Source organism: Fukomys damarensis, unplaced genomic scaffold (genome assembly GCF_012274545.1).
Source record: "Fukomys damarensis isolate Sample0158 unplaced genomic scaffold, DMR_v1.0_HiC HiC_scaffold_35, whole genome shotgun sequence".
NCBI classification, from domain to species: Eukaryota; Metazoa; Chordata; class Mammalia; order Rodentia; family Bathyergidae; genus Fukomys; species Fukomys damarensis.
Window position 1 is genome coordinate 58055017 of NW_022900947.1, and position 22555 is coordinate 58077571.

At 34.7% G+C, this 22555-nt stretch overlaps 1 protein-coding gene across 1 annotated transcript; it reads left to right on the forward strand.

The window, feature by feature from the left end:
* The first annotated feature begins 1672 nt into the window (after positions 1-1672).
* Alb (albumin) lies at positions 1673-18909 on the forward strand. The gene is made up of 15 exons (XM_010610880.2): positions 1673-1810; positions 2517-2574; positions 3366-3498; positions 5516-5727; positions 6247-6379; positions 7172-7269; positions 8740-8869; positions 10577-10791; positions 11879-12011; positions 14211-14308; positions 15474-15612; positions 16385-16608; positions 17262-17394; positions 17993-18060; positions 18751-18909. Exons 1-14 carry the CDS (start codon positions 1690-1692, stop codon positions 18032-18034), a joined length of 1869 nt encoding a protein of 622 aa, XP_010609182.1. The 5' UTR covers positions 1673-1689; the 3' UTR covers positions 18035-18060; positions 18751-18909.
* The last annotated feature ends 3646 nt before the right edge of the window (positions 18910-22555 follow it).

The window sequence follows — 22555 nt, forward strand, 5'->3', positions numbered from 1 at the left end:
TTTTTTTTTTTTTTTTTTTTTTGCTACCGGGGATTGAACTTGAGACCTTGCCCTTTGGTGGAACCACTGAGATACATCCCTGCCCCATTGGCACATGACTTTAAATAAATAGTGCCCACTCTTCTTTAAGAGGTTAAAAGAAAAATTCATAATTTATCCAAGAAATAATTATCTTTTGTATTTCAAAAGTTAGAACAATTTCTTTGTCTCTTTTCCACTGTAGGTTTTTTGGCTTTTTGTAAAATGTTTTTTCGCTAATGGAAATAATTCCACAAGAAGGTATTCTTTTACTTTTGTTGATCCGCTGCTTGAAATCTGTCTGCCGTTCCCTCTCAGGACTCCTTTGAGTAATTAATAAAACTCCATCTCTACGTCTCATCTGTCTTCTCCTCTGTGCTTGGGTACTTCGTTAGTACTCCTTCCCAGAAATGAAATAGAATAAAATCATAGAAAAGTGTACTTTCTTTCACTGTATGACTGGCCAGAGAAAGTGAGGCTCCTCCTGAATACTCATTCTCCAGGCACCTGGAGGAGCCATGGGGGCAACTTGACTGACAGTTTTGACTGAATTAGCTAACGAAGTAAAACGACTGGCCTGATACTAATTATTGGTCATTAATTGTAATTATAATAATTAATTTTAGTGTCAGAGAAAGTCAATTTCTTGCTGATTAATAGCAGTAGTTCTTCACTTCCAGGGCAAAAGGTAGAGCTCTTCTGAGGCACAGATGAACATCTTGGGAAGGTGCAGTGGGGAATGAGTATCTTTTAAACATTTAATATAACTATCGCCCCTTTGCTTTGCTTTTACAAATAATGCTATTTTGCAACTTAAAATAACATTGAAAAAGAACTTTTGATTTTTCTTTTTATAAAATGAGAAGGGAAAATGTAAGAAAGAGGAATGAAAAGAATCAGATGCCTGGTGCAGGTCTTGGATTTGCACAATCTCTAGAGGTGTAGTCAAGACTCAAGCTGTCCTTGTGTATTATGATGGCAAAGATCGTCACTGTCATTTGTGTCCATTTTCTTCCCAAAGCCTCCTTGACTGAAAAGTCCCAAGAGAGATCCCCACAGTGGACCTAAGCGTCCCCCTCAGGACCTGTACCACACATAGACCACAGCTGGGATGGGACATGGAACTTCTAAATAACTATTTTAGTTGTTCCTGTTGCTATGGCTTTTTCTTAGTTTGCATTGGAGACAACGTAAGCTTTCTCACATAGAATGATTTCAGGAGAATGAAAGGCAGTGTATGTGTCTAAATTTTTAATTACCTGGATAAAAGCATACTTGGAATTAGTAAGGTAATTTGGGTCTTAGCTCTTTTAGTATGTCTTACTTCCAGGAAAAGTCATTGGTTTGGTTGAAGTTTTACAAATGTCAAAATTTAAAGTGTTCTAGTGGGAAAGAGCAAATAAAGAACACGGCAATAAATAGTAGGTACAAATCGTTTAAACTCTTATGTAAAATTTGATAAGACATTTTACATAACTTTAATGAGTTGACAAATTCTTGTGGAGAAAACAGTTCTGGGTGGCAAACAAACGCAAGGGATTTAGTCAAACAATTTTTTGGCCAGAATATTGTGATTTTGTAATCACTTGGGAGCCAATGAAATGCCAGATGAATCTAGTTAATAATCTACAATTATTGGTTAAAGAAATATATTAGGGCTGATTTACTGCCATGAATGCCACTTTTCTATCAACCCCACAAGCATTGGGCACAATGAAGTGGGTAACCTTTATTTCTCTTCTCTTTCTTTTCAGCTCTGCTTATTCCAGGGGTGTGTTTCGTCGAGAAGCACGTAAGAATTTTATTTTTCCATTGTTCAGTTGTATTTTCCTAGTGAAAGTTTCAGTGAATTCTACATTTTTTAAGAATTAAGTTTTCTTTTAGCATTTATTTCTAGAATAGGATGATATTTTGTATTGACAAACAAAATAAAGTATATGGTTGTCCAATTAACTTATTTTAAACTTCTTAGGTGAGGAAATGGTGAGAATCATTTGGTGTCTGTAACTTTCTTTTGTACATAAAAGAATGTGAGGCAAAAAACTTAAATTTTAGGTAGAGTTGAAAATTTAATCAATATCTATCTCAAAGGCCTATCCACTGCACAATGTTTTATTTTAAAAAGTGTGCTATTAATATAAATATAGTACTTACAGTTATATTTACTTCTATTTTAGAATGTCTTTTTAGTAGCTGTACTCAGCACCACAAAGCATTAATTTTTATCCAAATTCATAAGACATTTATAGTAATAAAGCTGTAATACTTATAAAATTATACATATTTAATGAGTTTTAAAATTGTATTCTTGGTGTCTGAATAATTCTTTAGATGTAGAAAATATAGTTCACCACCATTCAAAGATTCTCCTTAGGGAACCATTGTTTAATATTTTGAAGCAAATAAGTTAAAATTAAAGATGTATTAAAATTAGCATGATAACTAATTGCTTTTCTCAGTATTTAAGCACATCTTATATTTTTTCTTCATCCCCTCAGACAAGAGTGAGATTGCTCATCGATTTAAAGATTTGGGAGAAGAACATTTCAAAGGCCTGTAAGTTAAAGAATCAACTTGAGTGTTTCTGATGGCATTGGCTATTACTCTAAAGCCCTCATACTTCAGATTCTAGACCAGTGCTGTCCGGCAGACTTTGCTCCATTGATGGGAATGTTCTGTTCAATATGGTCTGTTCAATACAGTAGCCACTGGCATGTGTGGCTACTAAAAATTTTAAATATGAATACCGAGGAACAAAAATTCAAGTTGTATTTAATTTTAAGTAACTTAAATTTACATAGTCATATGTGGCTAGTGGCTACTATTGCACATGGAAACTCTGGAACTCATATAAGTGTAAAGGACTATAGCATAAGGACCCTTGGGCAGGCTGCTTTCTAAAGGGGAACGCTTTACATAGTAAGTAATAAGTTTTTAACCTAGTAAAAATTTTTATTTTTTAAAGGTCAGTGTCATCATATAGCCTGATTAAATGAGATGTGTGGGTTTTGTGTTTTTGTTTTAAATAACTCAAAGGATTTATGTAATGCCTGGTCTTGGCACATAGATCTATTTAGTATATGTCTTCTTGCTTGCCCTAAACACTTGTGTCCACTGCTATGCATACACATACAGTTAGGGTGGAAATACATATCCCTTTGCATAGGAAGCCACATATACTTTCTGAACCTCACCTAGCACCTCATATGAATGGGTTTTCTGGAAAACACTGAAAGAGCCATGTCAAGATATAGACCACATACACGTGCATGATTTGCTTCTTAGCACAGAAACCCTTTTATACTAATGCCTCATTGTGTTACATGTCTCTACGTCTCTTATTTCAGGACACTGATTGCCTTTGCTCAGTATCTCCAGAAGTGCCCCTTTGAAGAACACATAAAATTAGTGAAGGAAGTGAATGAATTTGCAAAAACATGTGCTGCTGATGAGTCAGCTGAAAATTGTGACAAATCCATTGTACGTACGTTATGATTTCAAGCATTCGTTCTTCTAGTGATTCTTGAATATTTCAAAGGAAAAAATTCTTTTTTAGTTTTTTTTAAAAATTATTATTAAGTGAACAAATTTGTAAATCATACTCAAAAACTGTTTATGAACTGAAAGGCCATTGGGACAGAGATGCCCTAGTTTTGCTGACAGTTTTAAAAACAATTATTCATTGAGATGACACACAGCAGCGGCAGTTTATTTAAATGGAAATATGTCATTGTTAAGTCTTGTTTCAATAGCTGAAGTTGGCTTTCTTTTCATAAAGACTAATGGTGATAGCATTTTATGTGCTTATTAATTTTATTTTGTTGTGATAAGAAAATGACATAAAATCTATCTTTTTAAATTTTTATCATGTATGAAGTATTGCACAGTAAATCTTGAGCCTTTATTCATCTGGCTTAATTGAAATTTTATAGCAGTTGGTTAACTCCCTATTTCCCACTCTTCCCATGCCCTGGACACTATCATTTTACACGTTGATTCTCAGAGCTTGACTATTTTTGATACTTCATGTAAATGGAGTTATGCATGGGGCACTGTTCTCACAGTTCAGCCATGTTGTTGCCAGCTGAAGACTTTTCTTCTTTGAGGCAGAATGTAATTCCATTGTGTGTGTGTTCAGCCTTTTCTTTATTTATTCATCCACTGATGGACATTTAGGTTGTTTCCATATTTCGACTATTGTGACTATCATTCTGCAGTGGACACAGAAAGGATAATATCTTTGTGACAATGGCATGATTTAATGTTCAGAAAGCACTAAGTAAGTTTTATTACCTGGGTTAAATAATAATGCAGCCATTTTTTCCTTCAGTTTAGAAATACTAACATTTTACATATGGTGAAAAGCAGGGTACTTGATCATTTTGAAGAATTTAAGCTTTTTAAATTTTCCGGGTAGGTTTTCAAAACAAAAGGCTGGCATTTCTCCTACTCCTCAATTGATAGATATATGCCTCCAGGGTCAGGGCCTTATTTTTATTTAGCACTAAAACCTTTCTTCTTATTGTTTCCATCTGGATATTCTTCTTTCTCATTATAGAGTCAGCACCTTAACTCCACATTACTGTGATTCTATAGAAGAATTAAAAAAAAACTCATGTAAAAAAATTAATAAATTCTGTCTAGTGCAGTATATTTTCTGTGGGGTTACAGTGGCTTTTACAATAAAAACTAATGAGGAAGGAAAGGGTTTGTTTAATATGCAAGTATTTGGAAATAAATATTTCTAGAATAAAAAACTATATTTTAATTCCATAGTAATATATGGTAGATTGTATTACTCCCCACTTTTAAATGATATCTACACAAAAGTTGGGCCTCTCGAGAAAAAGCAGCTCAACAGAGAACTGGAAGGTGGTCCTCTCCGCTGTGCATTCTGGCTACATCCAAGGGTGGTTTCTCTTGAGTCTGGTTCTAAAGATCATTCTCCTAGACTTTAGTGTCAGGTTCTTCAGTCATTAACTTTCACTTGCCCTTTCTTTTATTTATTATAAATAATACGGTGGCAGTTGATTGTTATGAAAATTACACAGAGATAGTCAAAGGAAGTGAAATCTGCAGGAGAGGGGAGTGATTTTCATGTCTTCCTTTTTCTGTAGTTCAAACTTTTAAAAATTTCATTAATTTTTTTTTTGTTGTTTTGGTACTGGGGATCGAACTAGGACCTTGTGCTTGAGAAGCAGCTGGCAGAACCACTGAGCTAAATCCCCAGCCCTCATTAAATTTTTTGTATTGACATTTTTAACTGGTGCTTATAAACAAATTGTAAATATTGGGTGCCATGTGATGTTTCCATCCATGTGTACGACGTGTGCATACAATGATTTCCCAACAAGCTTTACCTGAATGTGAAATATTTTATACTGTACTTTGGCTCTAAAGAAAATAAAATACTGCCTGCTAATGGAAGGCTTCTCTCTCTCTCTCTCTCTGTCTCTGTCATTGTCTCTCTCTCTCTCTCTCTCTCTCTCTCATCTAGCATACTCTATTTGGAGATAAATTATGTGCAATTCCGACTCTCCGTGAAAATTATGGAGAGTTAGCCGACTGCTGTGCCAAAGAGGAACCTGAGAGAAATGAGTGCTTCCTGCAACACAAAGATGACAACCCCAGCCTGCCTCCATTTGAGCGGCTAGAGCCAGAGGCTATGTGCACCTCCTTCAATGAAGACAAGCAGCTTTTCTTGGGACAGTAAGTAATCATATATCTATATCTCAAAATTGAAAATTAAGGAATTATAACAATTACATATTCAAAGAGCTTTTCAACATTGAGAGTTGGAAGTTTGTTTTTCTAATGCTTTTTGAAGTGATCATATTGGATACCACAAAATGTTATGCAACAAAGAATATGACCAAGAATCTTTTAACAGAATATGATCTATATGAAAAGTTTGAGATTAACAGGTTTTAAGATGTTTTGAAAAAATGTATATAGATAGTGTATATGTGTTCTTAGGACTGAGTTCATTTTTGTCAGCAACATTAGATCACCAACATTTACCCATTTACTATATGATGTGAGCACATGTACACACAAACACACAACTTTTGTTTTCAGAACAACAAATACAAGGCCACCAGGCACAAGTAGAGCTTAACTGGTAAATTGCCTGCTTGGTTCTCCCAGGCTTGGATAGGAATGTTGATTATGATTAGTCTGCTAATATTCTGTGCTGTTGAAAAATGACTGCTTGTTTTTACAATTTAGTTATTTATATGAAGTTGCCAGAAGACATCCTTACTTTTATGCCCCAGAACTCCTTTACTATGCTGAACAGTACAAGGATGTTTTGACAGAATGCTGCCAAAGTGCTGACAAAGCTACCTGCCTGACACCAAAGGTAACCCCACAGGAAAACAAAAGAGCCGCTTCTCATGTAACTTCAGAATTTGAGCACATTAGGGTTAGGGTGAGGAAACCTAAAACTTTGATAGGACTTCCTCACATAGTCAAAAACACCTTCATCATGCATATCCTCAAAAGACCTCTTATTCTTCCTGAAAGCTTCTCATTTCTTCTTTATAAGAGCTACCTTGCTGATCTGCCAGGAGTCACTGTGCATGGACCAAACTAAACACCCACCACTCTCCTTGGTAGTGATTGCTGTAGTGACACATTTGTCTAATTATGCAGCAAGGGGTCACCATTTCTATTTATCTTAAGTTTTTTTTTTAATTGGGGAAGAAATTCAAAGTAGGTAATTTTACTGTAGTTAAAAGCCAGAGTTCATCTTATTTCTTCTGTAAATATTTTATGTGCTTCGTTCTCTTTTCTGGGGAGTTTTATCGATGTTAGAGAATTGGAGGGGGAGCTGAAATGAATTATGCACAAAATTAAGAAGTCAGCAAATATATCACCAGGGATATAAGTACATGCTTATTTTAGATCCTGTTTCCCTGGCAATGTGTCCATCCTTCTTTTAACTACCTAGCACCTTCACCATGACAGCACTGATTTCTCCATACCTCACATGGCAAAGTATCATTTGATAAAAGGAATAATTGGAAATTTACCTGTAAGCTTAATCTAGTCCTAAAATTCAATTTGGCATTATCTTGTCTGAGTTTATGAAGGGATATTTTGTGCATATTTTTTTTCTGTTTTAATTTTTCATACTGATTTGTTTCTATAGTTGCAAGCTTTGAAAGAAAAAGTACTGGCTTCAGCTGCCCAACAGAGACTCAAATGTGCCAGTATCCAGAAATTTGGGGAAAGAGCTTTCCAAGCATGGTAAATATTTTTAAGACAGTTAGCATCTTTATAATGACATAGATAATAATATTTCAGCATTTACACAGTGTTTTCAAATAAACCTTTTTATCTCAAATGTGGAAAGATGATACAGTAAAAAAACAGAGCATCAGTTACAATTTGATATTAGTTTTTATCTTATTTTTTGAATTGTCAAAGAATTTAGAAGTCTACCTTTATTATCCCAAAAGAGACAGATATTTAAATGCTATTTATTTATAAAGTCTGAGGATTTTAATGGTCCATCATTTTTATAGAGCTATGTTCATGCTCTTTTCTTTATCTTTACACACAATTAACTGAAAGTGTCTGTTTATGTCCTAATAATTAAATGTAGCCATCAACTAAGTCAGTTACTTCTTCCTCTCCTCCTCCTCCTTTTTTCTTTGAGAGAGGGTCTCATTATTAGTTCAAGTTGGACTTGAACTCATGGCAGCCCTCCTTCCTCAGTCACCCAAGTGCTGGGATTATAGGAATGTGCCACCACACCCTTCTTATTTTCTCTTAACTTCAAATTCAATCCTTTTTCTTTTCAATAAATTTTATTTTATTTTATCCAATTCTCCCCCTCAGATCTGATTTTTTTGTTTGGGACTCTGTTTTTGTATTCTTTAATTGATTCTGGGACCGTTCTTAAATATCTGAGCTGTAAAAAATATATCTAGTCCTTCCAATTCCTTATCTGTTAGCCAACAATTAATTTTTATTATAGGAAAGAAAAGGAAAATAACAGACATTATTCATGCTTTCAAGAAATTGCCAACTTAACTATCTTTTCTCATCTTTCCCACCAATTCATACTACCCTAAAGAGCCAAATAGGTATATGCATTATATGCAAATACTTTCATATGCATTATTTAATAATTCTCAAAATAGTCCTTTAATAGTATTAAATAGTCTCTTAGAATCTGATATAATTTTTTTCCTTCCCCAAATAAATCAAACTGGGGAAGCTGAAAGAAACAGTTATTTGGGGATAGTATAATTAAGTTAGATTTTCCCCCAGCATCTTTCTTGCCACCTTTTAAAAAAAATAGTTTTTTACTTTAGCACACTGCAAAAGATAAGCCCAGAGAGGCTAAATAACTTGTCTGGGTCACACTACTAAGATGTGGTACAGCTGGATCTGGAAGTCAGATGTGGATTGCAAACTTGTTGCTTCTCAGACTATGTTGTCCCTTTCAGAATTCCTCCTTGAATTCTGATTCTACAAATTACCACCTTCCCATACCACACATACTCTTATAATGGGATAATTTTGCCTAAGGAAAAGGATAACCATTTGACTCAGATCTGGCATTAAAATTACTAATAAATTTTAAAAATGTGTCTATATCTAAATCTGTCTTGAATTTTCTTATTGTAAATACAGTCGTGTTTTTCCCTAGAACTTTGACATAAGTATTCTTAAAAATAATATTTTGATTGGGGGAAATTTCTGTTTTAGGTCAATAGCTCGATTGAGCCAGAAATTTTGCAAAGCTGAATTTATAGAAATTTCCAACATAGTAAAAGATCTTACCAAAATCAACAAGGAATGCTGCCATGGTGACCTCCTTGAATGTGCAGAAGACAGGGTAAGGAATCATTAATTTATCTTTGATAGTTCACATGCTTGAATGGGTAGAAGGAAGATGTTGGTGCCATTGGTGACAACTGACAGAGATTGCCTGGTCTTCTGTGCTGTCATTTGCTCTATGTCCAAGTTTTCTCTGCCTTGGGATTTTTTTAACTTTTTAAAAAGGTGACAGGAAAAATTCATTAACTGATTTGTAACCCCTTGTAGTCACTCTAAGAATAAAAGCTCTATTTGAAGCAAGATAGCTACAATGGTAGATTTCTAAGGTATTTTTCGAGCATAGGTAGGGTTGGAGAAGGGCCAGTACCTGAAAAGAACTTTAAAAAGATATATTTTCCCCTCTATTTTCTTTCTGTGTATTAAATATTTAACAGAGTCTCCTCCCTAAACTTGTAATATTATTTCTCTTTCTTCAAAAAAATTTTTTTCTCTCATTGAGTTTATTGGTACATTTTAGGTATACAGTACAGTTACATTCATCATTGGGATCTTGCACCTTTACAGGTCTTGATTCTCATTTTTCCCCTTGTCCCTGCCCTCCCTTCACCACCTCCTCCCCTCCCCATTTACAAACACTTTATTTCCATTTTTTCATTTTCTCATGTTTTTTCTTTTCCCTTATTATCTTTCCCCTACCCTTCCCACTTTCCCAAAACACTTTATCCATTTTTTCATTTTCTCATGTTTTTTCTTTTCCCTTATTATCTTTCCCCTACCCTTCCCACTTTCCCTACACATTTAGTCCTTTTCTTCCTATTTCACATTGTCAATTATATCATTAGGATCCTATGTACTGTTATAGTTTTTCACATCAGAGAAACTATTCAGTATTTACACGTTTGACTTACTTATTTCACTTAGGAGTATATCCTCAATATGTATCCATTTTCCTATGAATGATGCTAACTTCTTATTCTTTATGGCTGAGTAAATATTGTGCTTCATAGAAAAACCACATCTTCTTTATCCAGTCTCCAACTGATGGGCAAATGGGCTGTTTCCAAGTTTTAGCTTTTGCAAACTGTGCCGCTAATACCTTTCTTCAAAATTAAAATGAGAAGGGGACGGAGAGATGAAGGGAGGAGTGAGGATGGAAAGAGAATAAAAAAGGAATTAGGGTATATTATGTACATGTACCAGTTCCACACAAGGAATTTAAGCATTATGTACTTCAAACATACTAATAAATAAAAAAGTGAAATGAAAAATATGACCAAATAACAGAATCTGAATTTAATATGACACTACCTGGAAAATTAAAGGCAAACATTTTATATATTTTAAGCAAGGTTTATGACTGCGATCTTGACTCATTTTTCAAAAATCTCTTATATTTTATTCAATTATTTGGTTTCAAAATGAAAATGAATGCCTGAATTTAATTTAGGGTATATTAATTGGAAAAATAGCACTAAATTTTAATAAAAAAGGGTAAATGCCTCAACAGTAGAAACATAAAATAATAACAAATTCACTAAAATAAATGTATTATAACTTGTTCCTAATTAATCTTTTTTATTAAGTGGTAATGTTTTAGCCAGTCACTGTTTTTGAGTCTCTAAGCTGAGGCACACTGATTGAGAACATGTTCATGGGTGCACTTGGACTGGTCTTAGGGTACAGTGACTGTGTCATGCCAGTTTAAAGTCTGGGGAGAAAGTGTAGGAAATCAATTTATGTTGAACAATTTTCAACTTGCTTTCAGGCAAAACTGGCCAAGTACATTTGTGAAAATCAGGAGACAATCTCTACTAAACTGAAGGAATGCTGTGAAAAGCCTCTTCTGGAAAAATCCCACTGCATTGCGGAGTCTGAAAGAGATGAGCTGCCTGCTGATTTGCCTGCACTAACTGTTGATTTTATTAATGATAAAGAGGTTTGCAAACACTACTCTGAAGCAAAAGATGTCTTCTTGGGCACGTGAGTAGATGAGAAATTACCCTTTCATAACTTTCATAAGGTTTCAAGATTTAGGAATATATGCAACGCTTTCCTTTGGAATTACTACAATTTCCATGTTGCTCAGAATCCTTCATCCTTCCCTCTTCCAGTCTTTAAAGTTACTTTGAAAAAAATTAAATTGAAACATTGTCATGATCTAGCATATACATGCTCATGGAAGAAGCTCAATAATCTTTATTCCTTGGGAATATTTCTGGAAATATCTCTAGAAATAGTCTGTGTATACACAAATTATGTATATGTAAATTTTGTGATGTATAATCATTCATGTAATCATTTCCTCATCCTAAGGGTATTTCTTAAGCATCTAATATATATATATATATGAATATTCACTGCCTATCAACCATTTATAAACAAATATTCCTCTATATCTATCCATTTATATAATGGTGCCAAAGACATATAAAAAGTATGGAGTCTGATACCATGTGCTTTACATTTGATTGAAAAGACAAGCTCAGTAGCATGGCAAGGTAGCATGTAATCAAATGAAAAGTTACTATATGTTGCCAGTAAGTGTAGTGATAAATTTTACATTTCATTGTTGGATCATGATGGTATCTCATGCACTGAATAATATTTAGCAAAATTAGACACCCTAAAAGATTTCACTATATGAAAAGGAAAAAGAAAATGTCAATAAATATCTCTATGCCAATTGGAATCTTTTTCAGATGTAGACCAAATCAAACTAAATACATACAAAAATGGCAGGTACCATTTTGTATGACCCAAGATGTGTGTGTTTTGCAGAGTATGCTATATATTTCTCACAGCCCACCTTATAAGACAGATACTGTTACTATCTTCACTGTATAGAACAGAACAGTTAGGCTCTGATTATTTTACTAAGTTGTCTAAGATAATGTGGAAGGTAAGCAGCAGGTCCCAAATTGAATAGAAGAATTCTTAACTCTAGATCCATCCCCAAGTTTTACCATCTGGGATTTAGTCAAGTCTAGACCTTTGGAACAGGAGTTACTTTCCAAGTGATGCTTCTTTCTAGCTCTTTATCTGACTCAGTCTGCATTCATCTTCTTAGGTTTTTGTTTGAGTATTCAAGAAGGCACCCTGATTACTCTATTGGAATGCTGCTGAGACTTGCCAAGGGCTATGAAGCCAAGCTGGAGAAGTGCTGTGCTGAAGCTGACCCTCCTGCCTGCTATGCCACCGCAGTAGGTCTCCTGCAGGGAAAGAAAAGTGTGGCTCTTTGACTGATGATTCCAATAAAGAGAGAGAGAGAGAAAAAAAAAATGCAACTCTGTGAAATGATACAGAGAAATCTGGATACTCTCTGGAGATGGATTTGATTCTGTGTTCCTAAACTTTGTAGGACAAATAATCTTCAGTAGAATGGTTAATACATCTTAGAATAGTCAATCTAGAAAAGAAAGCTATGAAAAGGGTGAACTCTAATTTCACAAAATCATGACCACAATTTTTTCTTTTTCATACTCCTGAGGAAAAAATAAAACAAAGTAAACTTAAACAGCAATTAAGAGGGATTTATCTTAGATATCAAGAAAATTAACCTGATGCCAAGATTTACTCAATACTAGAAATATCTTAAAGGAAGTTTTGAAATCTATTTCTTTGTTATTCTACAGCATTTGAAAACATATTTTTAGTGTACATTAATTTTGCAAAATATTGGATTTCAATGTAGCATTTTTGAAATCTATTTCTTTAGAAAACTTTCAAATCTTTTGAGAAGGCTTAGGATAAACTTACAAGAAGTTAAATTAGAAGAAATCTGTCCTGTTTAGAGTGCCTATTGGCATAGGTAATGGTTATTAAGAATCAGAAGAAGGTCATTCTTTCCTCTACCAAGAAGCTGCTCTATGCCGGGAACCAGAATGCAGTTGATGCTGATGGCAAAATTTATTACCTCAAAGAGCTCATGATTCAATGCTAAAGATGGCGTAATAATAACAAGAACAATAATAACAGTAACAACAACAATACAGTGTCATTTACTGAACTTTTCCTGTGCAGCAGGTGCTACTTTAATGGCACTAACTTAGTTTATGAGCAGTTCTATAATATAAGCAGTGTCTTCACCTTTGTTGTAGAATTGAGGATTCTGAAGCTTGGGGAGGGTAAGTGGAGTTGCACAACTAGAAACGAGTCAGGTGGCCTGGCTCAAAGGCAGCCACTGAAGGTTCTTAACTGCTGCATTATGCAGTTTCTCCAAATGAAAGGGACAGTTTTTAATGCAGTGCAACATAGACGTTGAAGATCCACTCATGATTTTGAGCAAAATATACACAGGGTGAAAGATGAATTGCATCTGGTCCTCAAAAGGAATAGTATAAACACAATTCTTTTAAAATATCATATCACTGTGCATATTTAAAATCAGAATAGCATTTAAATATATTCATTTATTATGTCTAGATCATTTTCATTTCCTTTTCCCTTTTTCCTCTCTTCCCCCTAATCTTCCCCATCTGCAAGAGTCTACTATCTAATTTCCACTCTTTTATTTATTTATTTATTTTTATTTTAGGTTTCTCCTAAAAAAGAAAACGTGCCATTTTTAATTGAGTCTAGCTTATTTTGCTTGGTATGATGGGTTCAAGTTTCTTCTATTATCCTGCAAATGACAGGATTTTATTCTTTTATGGCTGAATAATATGCCATTATGTATATATTCCACATTTTTTTTATAAATTCATCTCTTGAATGTCGTCTTGGCTATTTCTGGAGCTTAAGTGTCATAAGCTGGACTGCTGTAAATAAACATGGCTATGTGTGTACCACTATAATATGACACCTTTCATTCTTTTGGGAATATACCCAAGAGAGATATATCTGAATTAAGTGGTATTGATACAGAGTCCACCAAAAAAGTATACATCAGAAAAAAAACTTGTATAAATATTTTATTTGTTTGTTTTTGTTTTTGTTTTTTGAGACAGGGTCTCACTATGTAGTTGAGACGTCAGTCTCACTCGTCACTGGAATTCACTATGTAGCCCAGGCTGGTCTCAAACTCATAGTGATCCTCCTGCCTCAGCCTCCCTAGGGCTGGGATTACAGGCGTGAGCCACCATACCCGGCTATAAATATTTTAATGTTAAATTTATCGAGACATCATGTGATTAATTTGTTACTTTTGGCCTCTACAATTACAGGAGAGGTTCAGAGTGGAGGCCATCAGCTTGCAGACATTTATTAGTATGGCAAACTACTGAAATGTATATATATTTTTTTGGCTGACTATATTTTTAATTTATTGAGGAATCTCCATACTGATTTCCATAGTGGTTGTACTAGTTTTCATGCTCACCAACAGCATAGGAGAATTCCCTTTTCCCTACATACCTGCCTGCACTGACTGTTTTTTGAAACACAGTTCTTTTATCTTCCAGTTTGATGAACTTCAGCCTCTTATAGATGAGCCTAAGAATTTAGTCCAACACAACTGTGAACTTTATGAGAAGCTTGGAGAGTATGGATTCCAAAATGCGTAAGTAGTTTTGTATTTTAGAGGATATTCTCTTGATCAATTTGTAATTATTTAAGACTTAATGTATAGGTCACCTGGCATATGACTTTTCATAATAAAAATAAATTATGTAATTTTAATCTCTCCTTATCAAGAAAGTCTGGAGGGGAAATATAAAACAGATGAGAGGTGGAGAGATGGAGAGGCCCAGATATATGTCCCGTCTAAAAAATTAGTCTTGAGACTGAGACTGTGTAGGCTGGAAGGGCAATACCAAGTCTTGCTGTATTAGAAATTGGGATATCACTTGAAGTTTAAGGAATAGTTTGTCTTTTAAAATTGCATTTATTTATTTAGAGATAGGGTCTTGCTATGTAGTGCAGGCTGGCCTAGAATTCATTATGTAGCCCATGCTGGCCTTGAACTTTCGGCAATTTTCAATGCCCCAGCTCTCAAGTGTTTAGATAACAGGTGTGTGCCACCACGTCTAGCTAAGGGATAGTTTATGAGCAAATAAAACACAGCAGTATTTTACAGAGCAACAAGCAATAGGCCTTAAATAGCTGCAGATTAAGAAGTAATATAATAGTGGAACACAAAAATATAATAAAATGGATTTAGATATATATGTGAATACTACGTTTTGGGAAACACTAGATATTTAGCATATATATTAGGGATAATAACAGAGAAGGAGGCGTAATTTCTTCCCTTGAATAGATTACAGTTGTGCACTGACTTCCAGCAATGATCAGCATAAATGACTGTGGTGTGTTAGATAATGTGCCAACTTCATTGCAAATGCTACTTCTTTTAATTTAGTTCTTATATTATCTTTATCAAGGCAGGTATATTTCCTCCCATTTGTTAACCCGTATCTTTCAAGTTTATCACAGTACTGATACATATTAAGATCTCTATAGAATTTAAGAAAGGAGCAATAATAAATATATTAATGCCATTGAATTATAATAAAGTAACCTTTGTTCCTAAGATCATATGATTATTACGTAGTTGCTTAGAACAGGGTCCTTCTCTGATACACTTTCTCCCTGGAGATGGGACTTCCTTGGTGAGTGGAAAGGAATATTAAAATAGACTGTGGCTAAATTTTCTCTGCATGATCTTCTTAAAAAAGGACAGTTTAGCACCTCACTGAAAACACACGGACTGTTCTCTTTCAAAGGCTCATCGTCCGTTACACCCGGAAAGCACCGCAGATGTCAACTGCAACAATCGTAGAGACTGCGAGAAACCTAGGAAGAGTGGGAACCAAGTGCTGCACACTTCAGGAGTCTCAGAGGCTGCCCTGCACTGAAAACTATGTGAGTTTTTTAATAATATACATAATAAAGTTAATGATGAGTTCTTAAATGTACTGATTGACACAGCAAACTTCCAGAAGCAGGGTTGCATGAGTGTGTGTGCGTGTGTGTGTGTGTGTGCATGTGCTTGCAGTAGTGGCAACCAGAAATTGGTTATTTATATTATTATTATTATTTTGTTGTTGTTGTTTTTTTGAGATAGGGTCTCCCTATGTAGCTGAGGCTGACCTAGAACTCACCATGTAGCCCAGGCTGGTCTTGAACACACAGCAATCCTCCTGCCTCAGCCTCCTCAGTGCTGAGATTATAGGTGTGTGCCACTACACCTGGCTTATTTATATTATTCTATTAAAATTAAGGATTTAGTTGAGATATTAAAGATGATATCTTCTTTTTAAAAATCCATGAATTTTCAGTATTCTATCCTGGCATTTTCTAAATTTTTACTTTCTTTAGGGTTTCTGTTTAATGTGTTAGTACAACCATTTCCTCCCCACTTCAAATCAGACCAAGGCTGTAACATCTCAAATTATTTTCATCAATTATTTTTTCAAGTAATTATTCTTAAATGTAGATACACTTAATTAAGAGATAGATGAATCTTTAAAGTGTCTTATGTTTGGTTCCAAAAATAAATCACTGTCTCAGCCAACTTTGGATTCAATATTGCTAGGTATATATGGTGCATCTTTTGGAGTATTGGAAAGAGGATGTTCATGGAAAACTTCAGCTTTGCTGCTTTCCAATTTCTGCTCTCTTCCCTGTTCTTTAGCTGGCCCTCATCCTGAACTGGTTGTGTGTGTTGCATGAGAAGACACCAGTGAGCGACAGAGTCACAAAATGCTGCACTGAGTCCTTGGTGAACAGGAGACCATGCTTTTCTGCTCTGCAACTTGATGACACATATGTCCCCAAAGATTTTAGTGCTGAGACATTCACCTTCCACCCAGACATATGCACACTTCCAGAGCACGAGCAACAAATCAAGAAGCAAACGTGAGGACTCTGCCATTATCACCTGTTTTACTTCCTGTTGCCTTCCATCCTTAACTTTGTTTTTGTTTTTTTTTTTGTACTGGGGATTAAACTCGGGTCCTTGTGCTTGTGAGGCAGGACTGGAACCACAGAGCTAGATCCCCGGCTCATCGTTAACTTTGAATGAAGCAAATTTCAAAGACCAAATGTGAAGTTTTTCAGTTGAAAAGCTTTGTAAATAAAACCAGGATAATTAAATTTCAAAATATCATTTAAAATTCTTTCATAACTATAGAATTTAATGGGACATCACTTCTAAAATCTGAATAATATCCAAATGCATCCACACAATCTTATGCAGTGATGTATTGAGACTACATAAAATATAGCGTGATTTGCATCAGTTATGATACTGATCTTCACACTACTGTGGTAAATGAATTTCATTATTCTCATATGCACATGAGACTATCAAGGCATTCTGTGCATGGGCCTCAAATTCAGAATCACTTGGTTTCAAGGCTTTAATCTTAAATGGTGTCACACTATGTTTACCACCTCCATTTTTCTTTATGTAAGTAAACATTTTCCTTTTGTTTCTTTCTTTTCTTTTTTTTTTTTTTTTTTTTATTTTTTTTTTTTTTTTTTTTTTTTTTTTTTTTTGTCAAATGCAGGGCACTTGCTGAACTGGTGAAACACAAGCCCAAGGCAACAGAGGAGCAACTGAAAACCATTTTGGGAAAATTTGGACCTTTCCTAGAAAATTGCTGCCATGCTGAGAATAAGGGGGACTGCTTTGAACAAGAAGTATGATTTTTTAAATTTTAATGTCTGAACTTCTGTTTTAGTGCATTTGGTCAGGGTTGGGCTTAGCAATTTATATATTGAAGGACCTCTTGACCAGAGATCTTGTTTTACATACAGTTTTCTTACAGAAGGATGTAAGCAGTTCTTGTTTTTTTATCCTGCTTCACTGTGACATAGTATTAAATATTTATAATGCCTTTGAATTTTCAAGTTTATGATGTTTATGAATATAGATAAAATATTCATAAAGCTTGAAATCTTTTGATCAGTAAAGCAATTATTTAAACATTTTCCTGAAAAATATTAGTTTGTACTTTGATTGATATTTACAGGTTAGTGCCTATGGGGGATATTTACATTTAAATATCTGATTCATTTGATTTTCTTCCTGTGAACTCACAATAATTTAAAAAAAGTATTTTGGGGTCAGCAGATGATGTTAAGTTTCTTTCTAGAGATTAAACTGGGAGTAAATTGAAATTAAAGGATAGGATGCATGTGAAATAACTTTGTAATCACCAGTAACTGTATAAATGAAATTTTTATTCCAATAATAACGCTAATATTTTTCCAACATCTGGCATTTCTTTGCATTTAGGGTAAAAAACTTGTTGAGGAATGTCAAGCTGTCTTAGCCTAAAAACATCATAAATACAAATATCTCAGGTAAATATACTTCAAATTTTAAAAAAGTAATTGTAATTGTTATTGAAATTGCAAATAGTGACCATTTGCCAAAAGCTACATGGTCTAGCATAGTCACCACCATTCTTGTCTTTACAGATATACATTTATGATTTAATATTTAAATTAATGGCTGAGTTGAGTGATATTATTCTTCACAATTTATAGATAAGAAAATGAACACATAGATAGAACCACAGGCTAAGTAGTTTACCCCAGGGCTACTGAGGGGTGGACCTTAAATTTAAAATTGAAACCAGAGCTTAAGAATAAGCTACAGTTCTACTCTGACGTGTATTATCCAGAACTCAGAGCCATTCAGGCTAGTGAGAGTTGTTTCAGTACTAAAAAGAAGAATTTTCCTCCTGGCATTCTAACTTTGAGAATATACTTTTTGTTTGTAATAACTTAGGTAAGAAGTAGATATTAAATAAATAATTCTGGGAAGTGATGAGGAGAAACCTCTGACTAGGAAACTTGAATTTGGTAGAAGTTGTGAGGTAGAGGGTGTGCATTTTCTGTACATATCCACAAAAGGGAAATTCAGCTAAAACTGTTTCCATTGGTGACAATTGCTAAAAGATTATGTAAGAAATTATCATTTATATTAATAGATTTATAAATGCATGCTACTTTTCAAACAGCACTTAGATATCTCCTTCTGTTTTACAGCCTACCCTGAGAAAAAGAGAGATGAAGAGTTAGAGCTTCCTCATCTGTTTTTCTTTTCTGTTGGTATAAAACCAGCACACTATCCAAGGAATGCAAATTTCTTTAAACACTTGATCACTTTTCTCTGTGTTGCAATTAATAAAAATGTAAACAATCCAATACAGTGGTCCAGGACTATTATTTTCTTTTATTTACTTATTTATTTATTTTCTCTCATTGAGTTTATTGGTACATTTTAGGTGTATAGTGCAGTTACATTTATCATTGGGATCTTGTACCCTTACATGACAAGTCTTGGTTCTCATTTTTTCCCCACACTCCTGCCCTTCCTTCACCTCTTCCACCCTCCCCTATTTACACAGACTGTTTCCATTTTTGCCTTTTCTCATATTTTTTCTTGTCCCTTATTTCATTTCCCCTACCATTCCCACTTCCCCTACACCTTTAGCCCTTTTCTTTCTATTTCACATTGTCAATTATACAATTTGGATCTTTTCTACACTTTTTGTTTTTCACACCAGAGAAACTGTTCTGTATTTACACATATGTGTCTCATTTATTTCACTTAAGAGTATGGCCTAAATATGCATCCGTTTTCCTATGAATGACTCTATTTTCCCATTCTTTATGTCTGAGCAGTACTCCATTTTATAGAAAAACCACATATTCTTTATCGAGTCCAACTGATGGGCAATTGGGCTGTTTCCAAGTATTAGCTATTACAAACTGTGCTGCTATAAACATGGGTGTGCATACATCACTGTGGTATGATTCTCTTCTTTTGGAAAGATACCCAGCAGAGGACTAGATGGGTCAAATGGAACCTCTAATCCTAGATCTTTGAGGTATCTCCATATTGATTTCCATAGTAGTTGCACCATTCTGCACTCCCACCAACAATGGAGAAGGGTTTCTTTCTCCGCACAACCCTGCCAGCATTTGTTATTGGTTGATTTCTTGATAGCAGCCATGCTTTGTGGGGTGAGGTGAAATCTCAGTGTTTTTTTTCTCTGCATCTCTCAAATGACCAGTGATGTGGAATATTTTTTCATATATTTACTTGCTGCTTTTACTTCTTTGTCTGAGAAATGTCTATTCATTTCAGATCCCCTTTTGTGAATTGGGTCTTTATATTTGGGGGCCCTGAGTTTTTTGAGTTCTTTATATATTCTAGATAATAGTTCTTTGTCTGAGAAGCAACTGGTAAAAAATTTTTTCCCACATTGTAGGTTGTCTTTTAGTTCTGTTGATGGTTTGTTTTACAGCGCAGAAGCTTTTCAAGAAGATGAGATCCCAGGTGTTGATTCTTTCTGCTAGTTCCCATACTACTGAGTATTTGTTCATAAAGTTGTTTCCTATGCCAATGTCTGCCTAATTTATCTTCCAGCTAATTTAGTGACTCTTGTTTTGATATTTAGATCTTTAATCCACTTGGATTTTAGATTTGTGCATGGTAAAAGATAAGGGTCTAGCTTTAATCTTTGGCAGGTTCAAATCCAGTTTTTCCAAAACCATTTATTAAAGAGGCTATTTTGCCTCCAGTGAGGATGGTTGGCTCCTTTGTCAAAGATTAGGTAGCTGAGTACATCTGGAGTTATTGCTCTATCTTCCAATCTATTCCACTGATCCTCATGTCTGTTTCTTTGACAGTACTGTGCAGTTTTTTTTATTGAGTTTATTGGTATATTTAAGGTATACAGTACAATTACATTCATTATTGGGATCTTGTATCTTTACATAACAGGTCTTGATTTTCATTTTTTTCCCTTGTCTGTGCACTCCCTTCACCCCCTTTTCCCCTCCCCATTTACAAACACTTTATTTCAATTTTTTCATTTTCTCATATTTTTTTTCCCTTATTACCTTTCCCCTACCCATTTTCCCTACACCTTTAGCCCTTTTCTTCCTATTTCACATGGTCAGTTATATCGTTAGGATCATGTACTACTATAGTTTTTCACACCAGAGAAACTATTCAGTATTTATACTTGCGTGACTTATTTATTTCACTTAGGAGTATATCCTCAATATGTATCCATTTTCCTATGAATGAATCTAATTTCTCATTCTTTATGGCTGAGTAGTATTCCATTTTATAGAAAAACCGCATCTTCTTTATCTAGATTCCAAGTGATAGGCAAATGGGCTGTTTCCAAGTTTTAGTTATTACAAACTGTGCCGCTATAAACATTGGTGTGCATATATCACTGTGATATGATTCTTTTAATTATTTTGGAAAGATACCCAGCAGAGGGATGACTGGGTCAAATGGAACCTCTATCCCAACTCTTCGAGGTATCTCCATATTGATTTCCATAGTGGTTGCACCAGTCTGCACTCCCACCAACAATGGAGAAGGGTTCCTTTCTCCCAACAACCCCGCCAACATTTGTTATTGATTGTTTTCTTGATAGTAGCCATTCTTTGTGTGGTGAGGTGGAATCTCAGTGTTGTTTTCATCTGCATCTCTTGAATGACCAGTGATGTGGAACATTTTTTCATATAATTACTTGCTGCTTTTACTTCTTTGTCTGAGAAATGTCTTTTCATTTCAGATGCCCATTTATGAATTGGGTCTTTATATTTGGGGGCCCTGAGTTTTTTGAGTTCTTTATATATTCTTGATAGTAGTCCTTTGTCTGAGGAGCAACTGGTAAAAATTTTCCCACCACATTGTAGGTTGTCTCTTCGTTCTGCTGATGGTTTCTTTTGCAATACAGAAGCTTTTTAATAAGATGAGATCCCAGTTGTTAATTCTTTGTGCTAGTTCCCATGCTACTGAAGATTTGTTCATAAAGTCTTTTCCTATGCCAATGTCTTCCAGAGTTCTGCCTAACTTATCTTCCAGCAAAGTTTACTGTTTCTGTTTTAATGTTTATATCCTTAATCCACTTGGATTTTAATTTAGTTCATGGTGAAAGATAAGGGTCCAGTTTTAATCCTTGGCAGGTTGAAATCCAGTTTTTCCAACACCATTTATTAAAGAGGCTATCTTTCCTCCACTGAGGATGATCAGCTCCTTTGTCAAAGATGAGGTAGCTAAGTACATCTGGAGTTGTTTTAGTGTCTTCCAATCTGTGCCACTGATCCTCAGATCTGTTTCTTTGCAAGTACCATGCTTTTTATCACAGTGGTTTTGTAGTATAGTTTCAAATTGGAAATTGTTATACCTGCTGCCATGTCTCTGTTGCCTAGAATGGCTTTAGCTATTCTAGGTCTCTTCTGGATCCAAATGAATTTTTGGATTCTTTTTTCTCTTTCTGTGAAATATAGTGTTGGAATTTCGATTGTCATTGTATTGAATCTGTATAGCAGTTTTGTAGCACGGCCATTTTCACTATGTTGATTCTTCCTACCCAGGAGCGGGGGATATCTTTTCATTTTCTTATATCCTCTTTGATCTCTTTTTTCAGAGTGCTGTAGTTCTCAGTGTAGAGGTCTTTTGCTTCTTTCATTATATTGGTTCCTAGATACTTCATTGTTTTGGATGCTATTGTGAAAGGAATTGTTTCCTTAATTTCTCTCTCAGTGAGTCTGCTTTTTGTGTATAAGAAGGCTATTGATTTTTGAGTGTTGACCTTGTATCCAGCTACTCTGCTAAAAGTGTCAATTAAGTCTAGAAGTCTTTTGTCAGAGTGTTTTGGGTCTTCAGTGTAGATTATCTTATCATCAGGAAATAGCGACAGTTTAACTTCTTCCTTTCCTATCTTTATTGCTTCAATTTCTTTCTCTTGTGTCATTGCTGTGGCTAATGTTTCCAGAATTATAATGAACAGGAGTGGTGATAGTTGACATGCTTTTCTTA

Coding starts and splice junctions, on each gene's coding strand:
- Alb (XM_010610880.2), top strand. CDS start 1,690: ATGAATGCCACTTTTCTATCAACCCCACAAGCATTGGGCACAATGAAG. Junction 3,499..5,515: donor AAAATTGTGACAAATCCATT/GTACGTACGTTA, acceptor TCTCTCATCTAG/CATACTCTATTTGGAGATAA. Junction 6,380..7,171: donor CTACCTGCCTGACACCAAAG/GTAACCCCACAG, acceptor TTGTTTCTATAG/TTGCAAGCTTTGAAAGAAAA.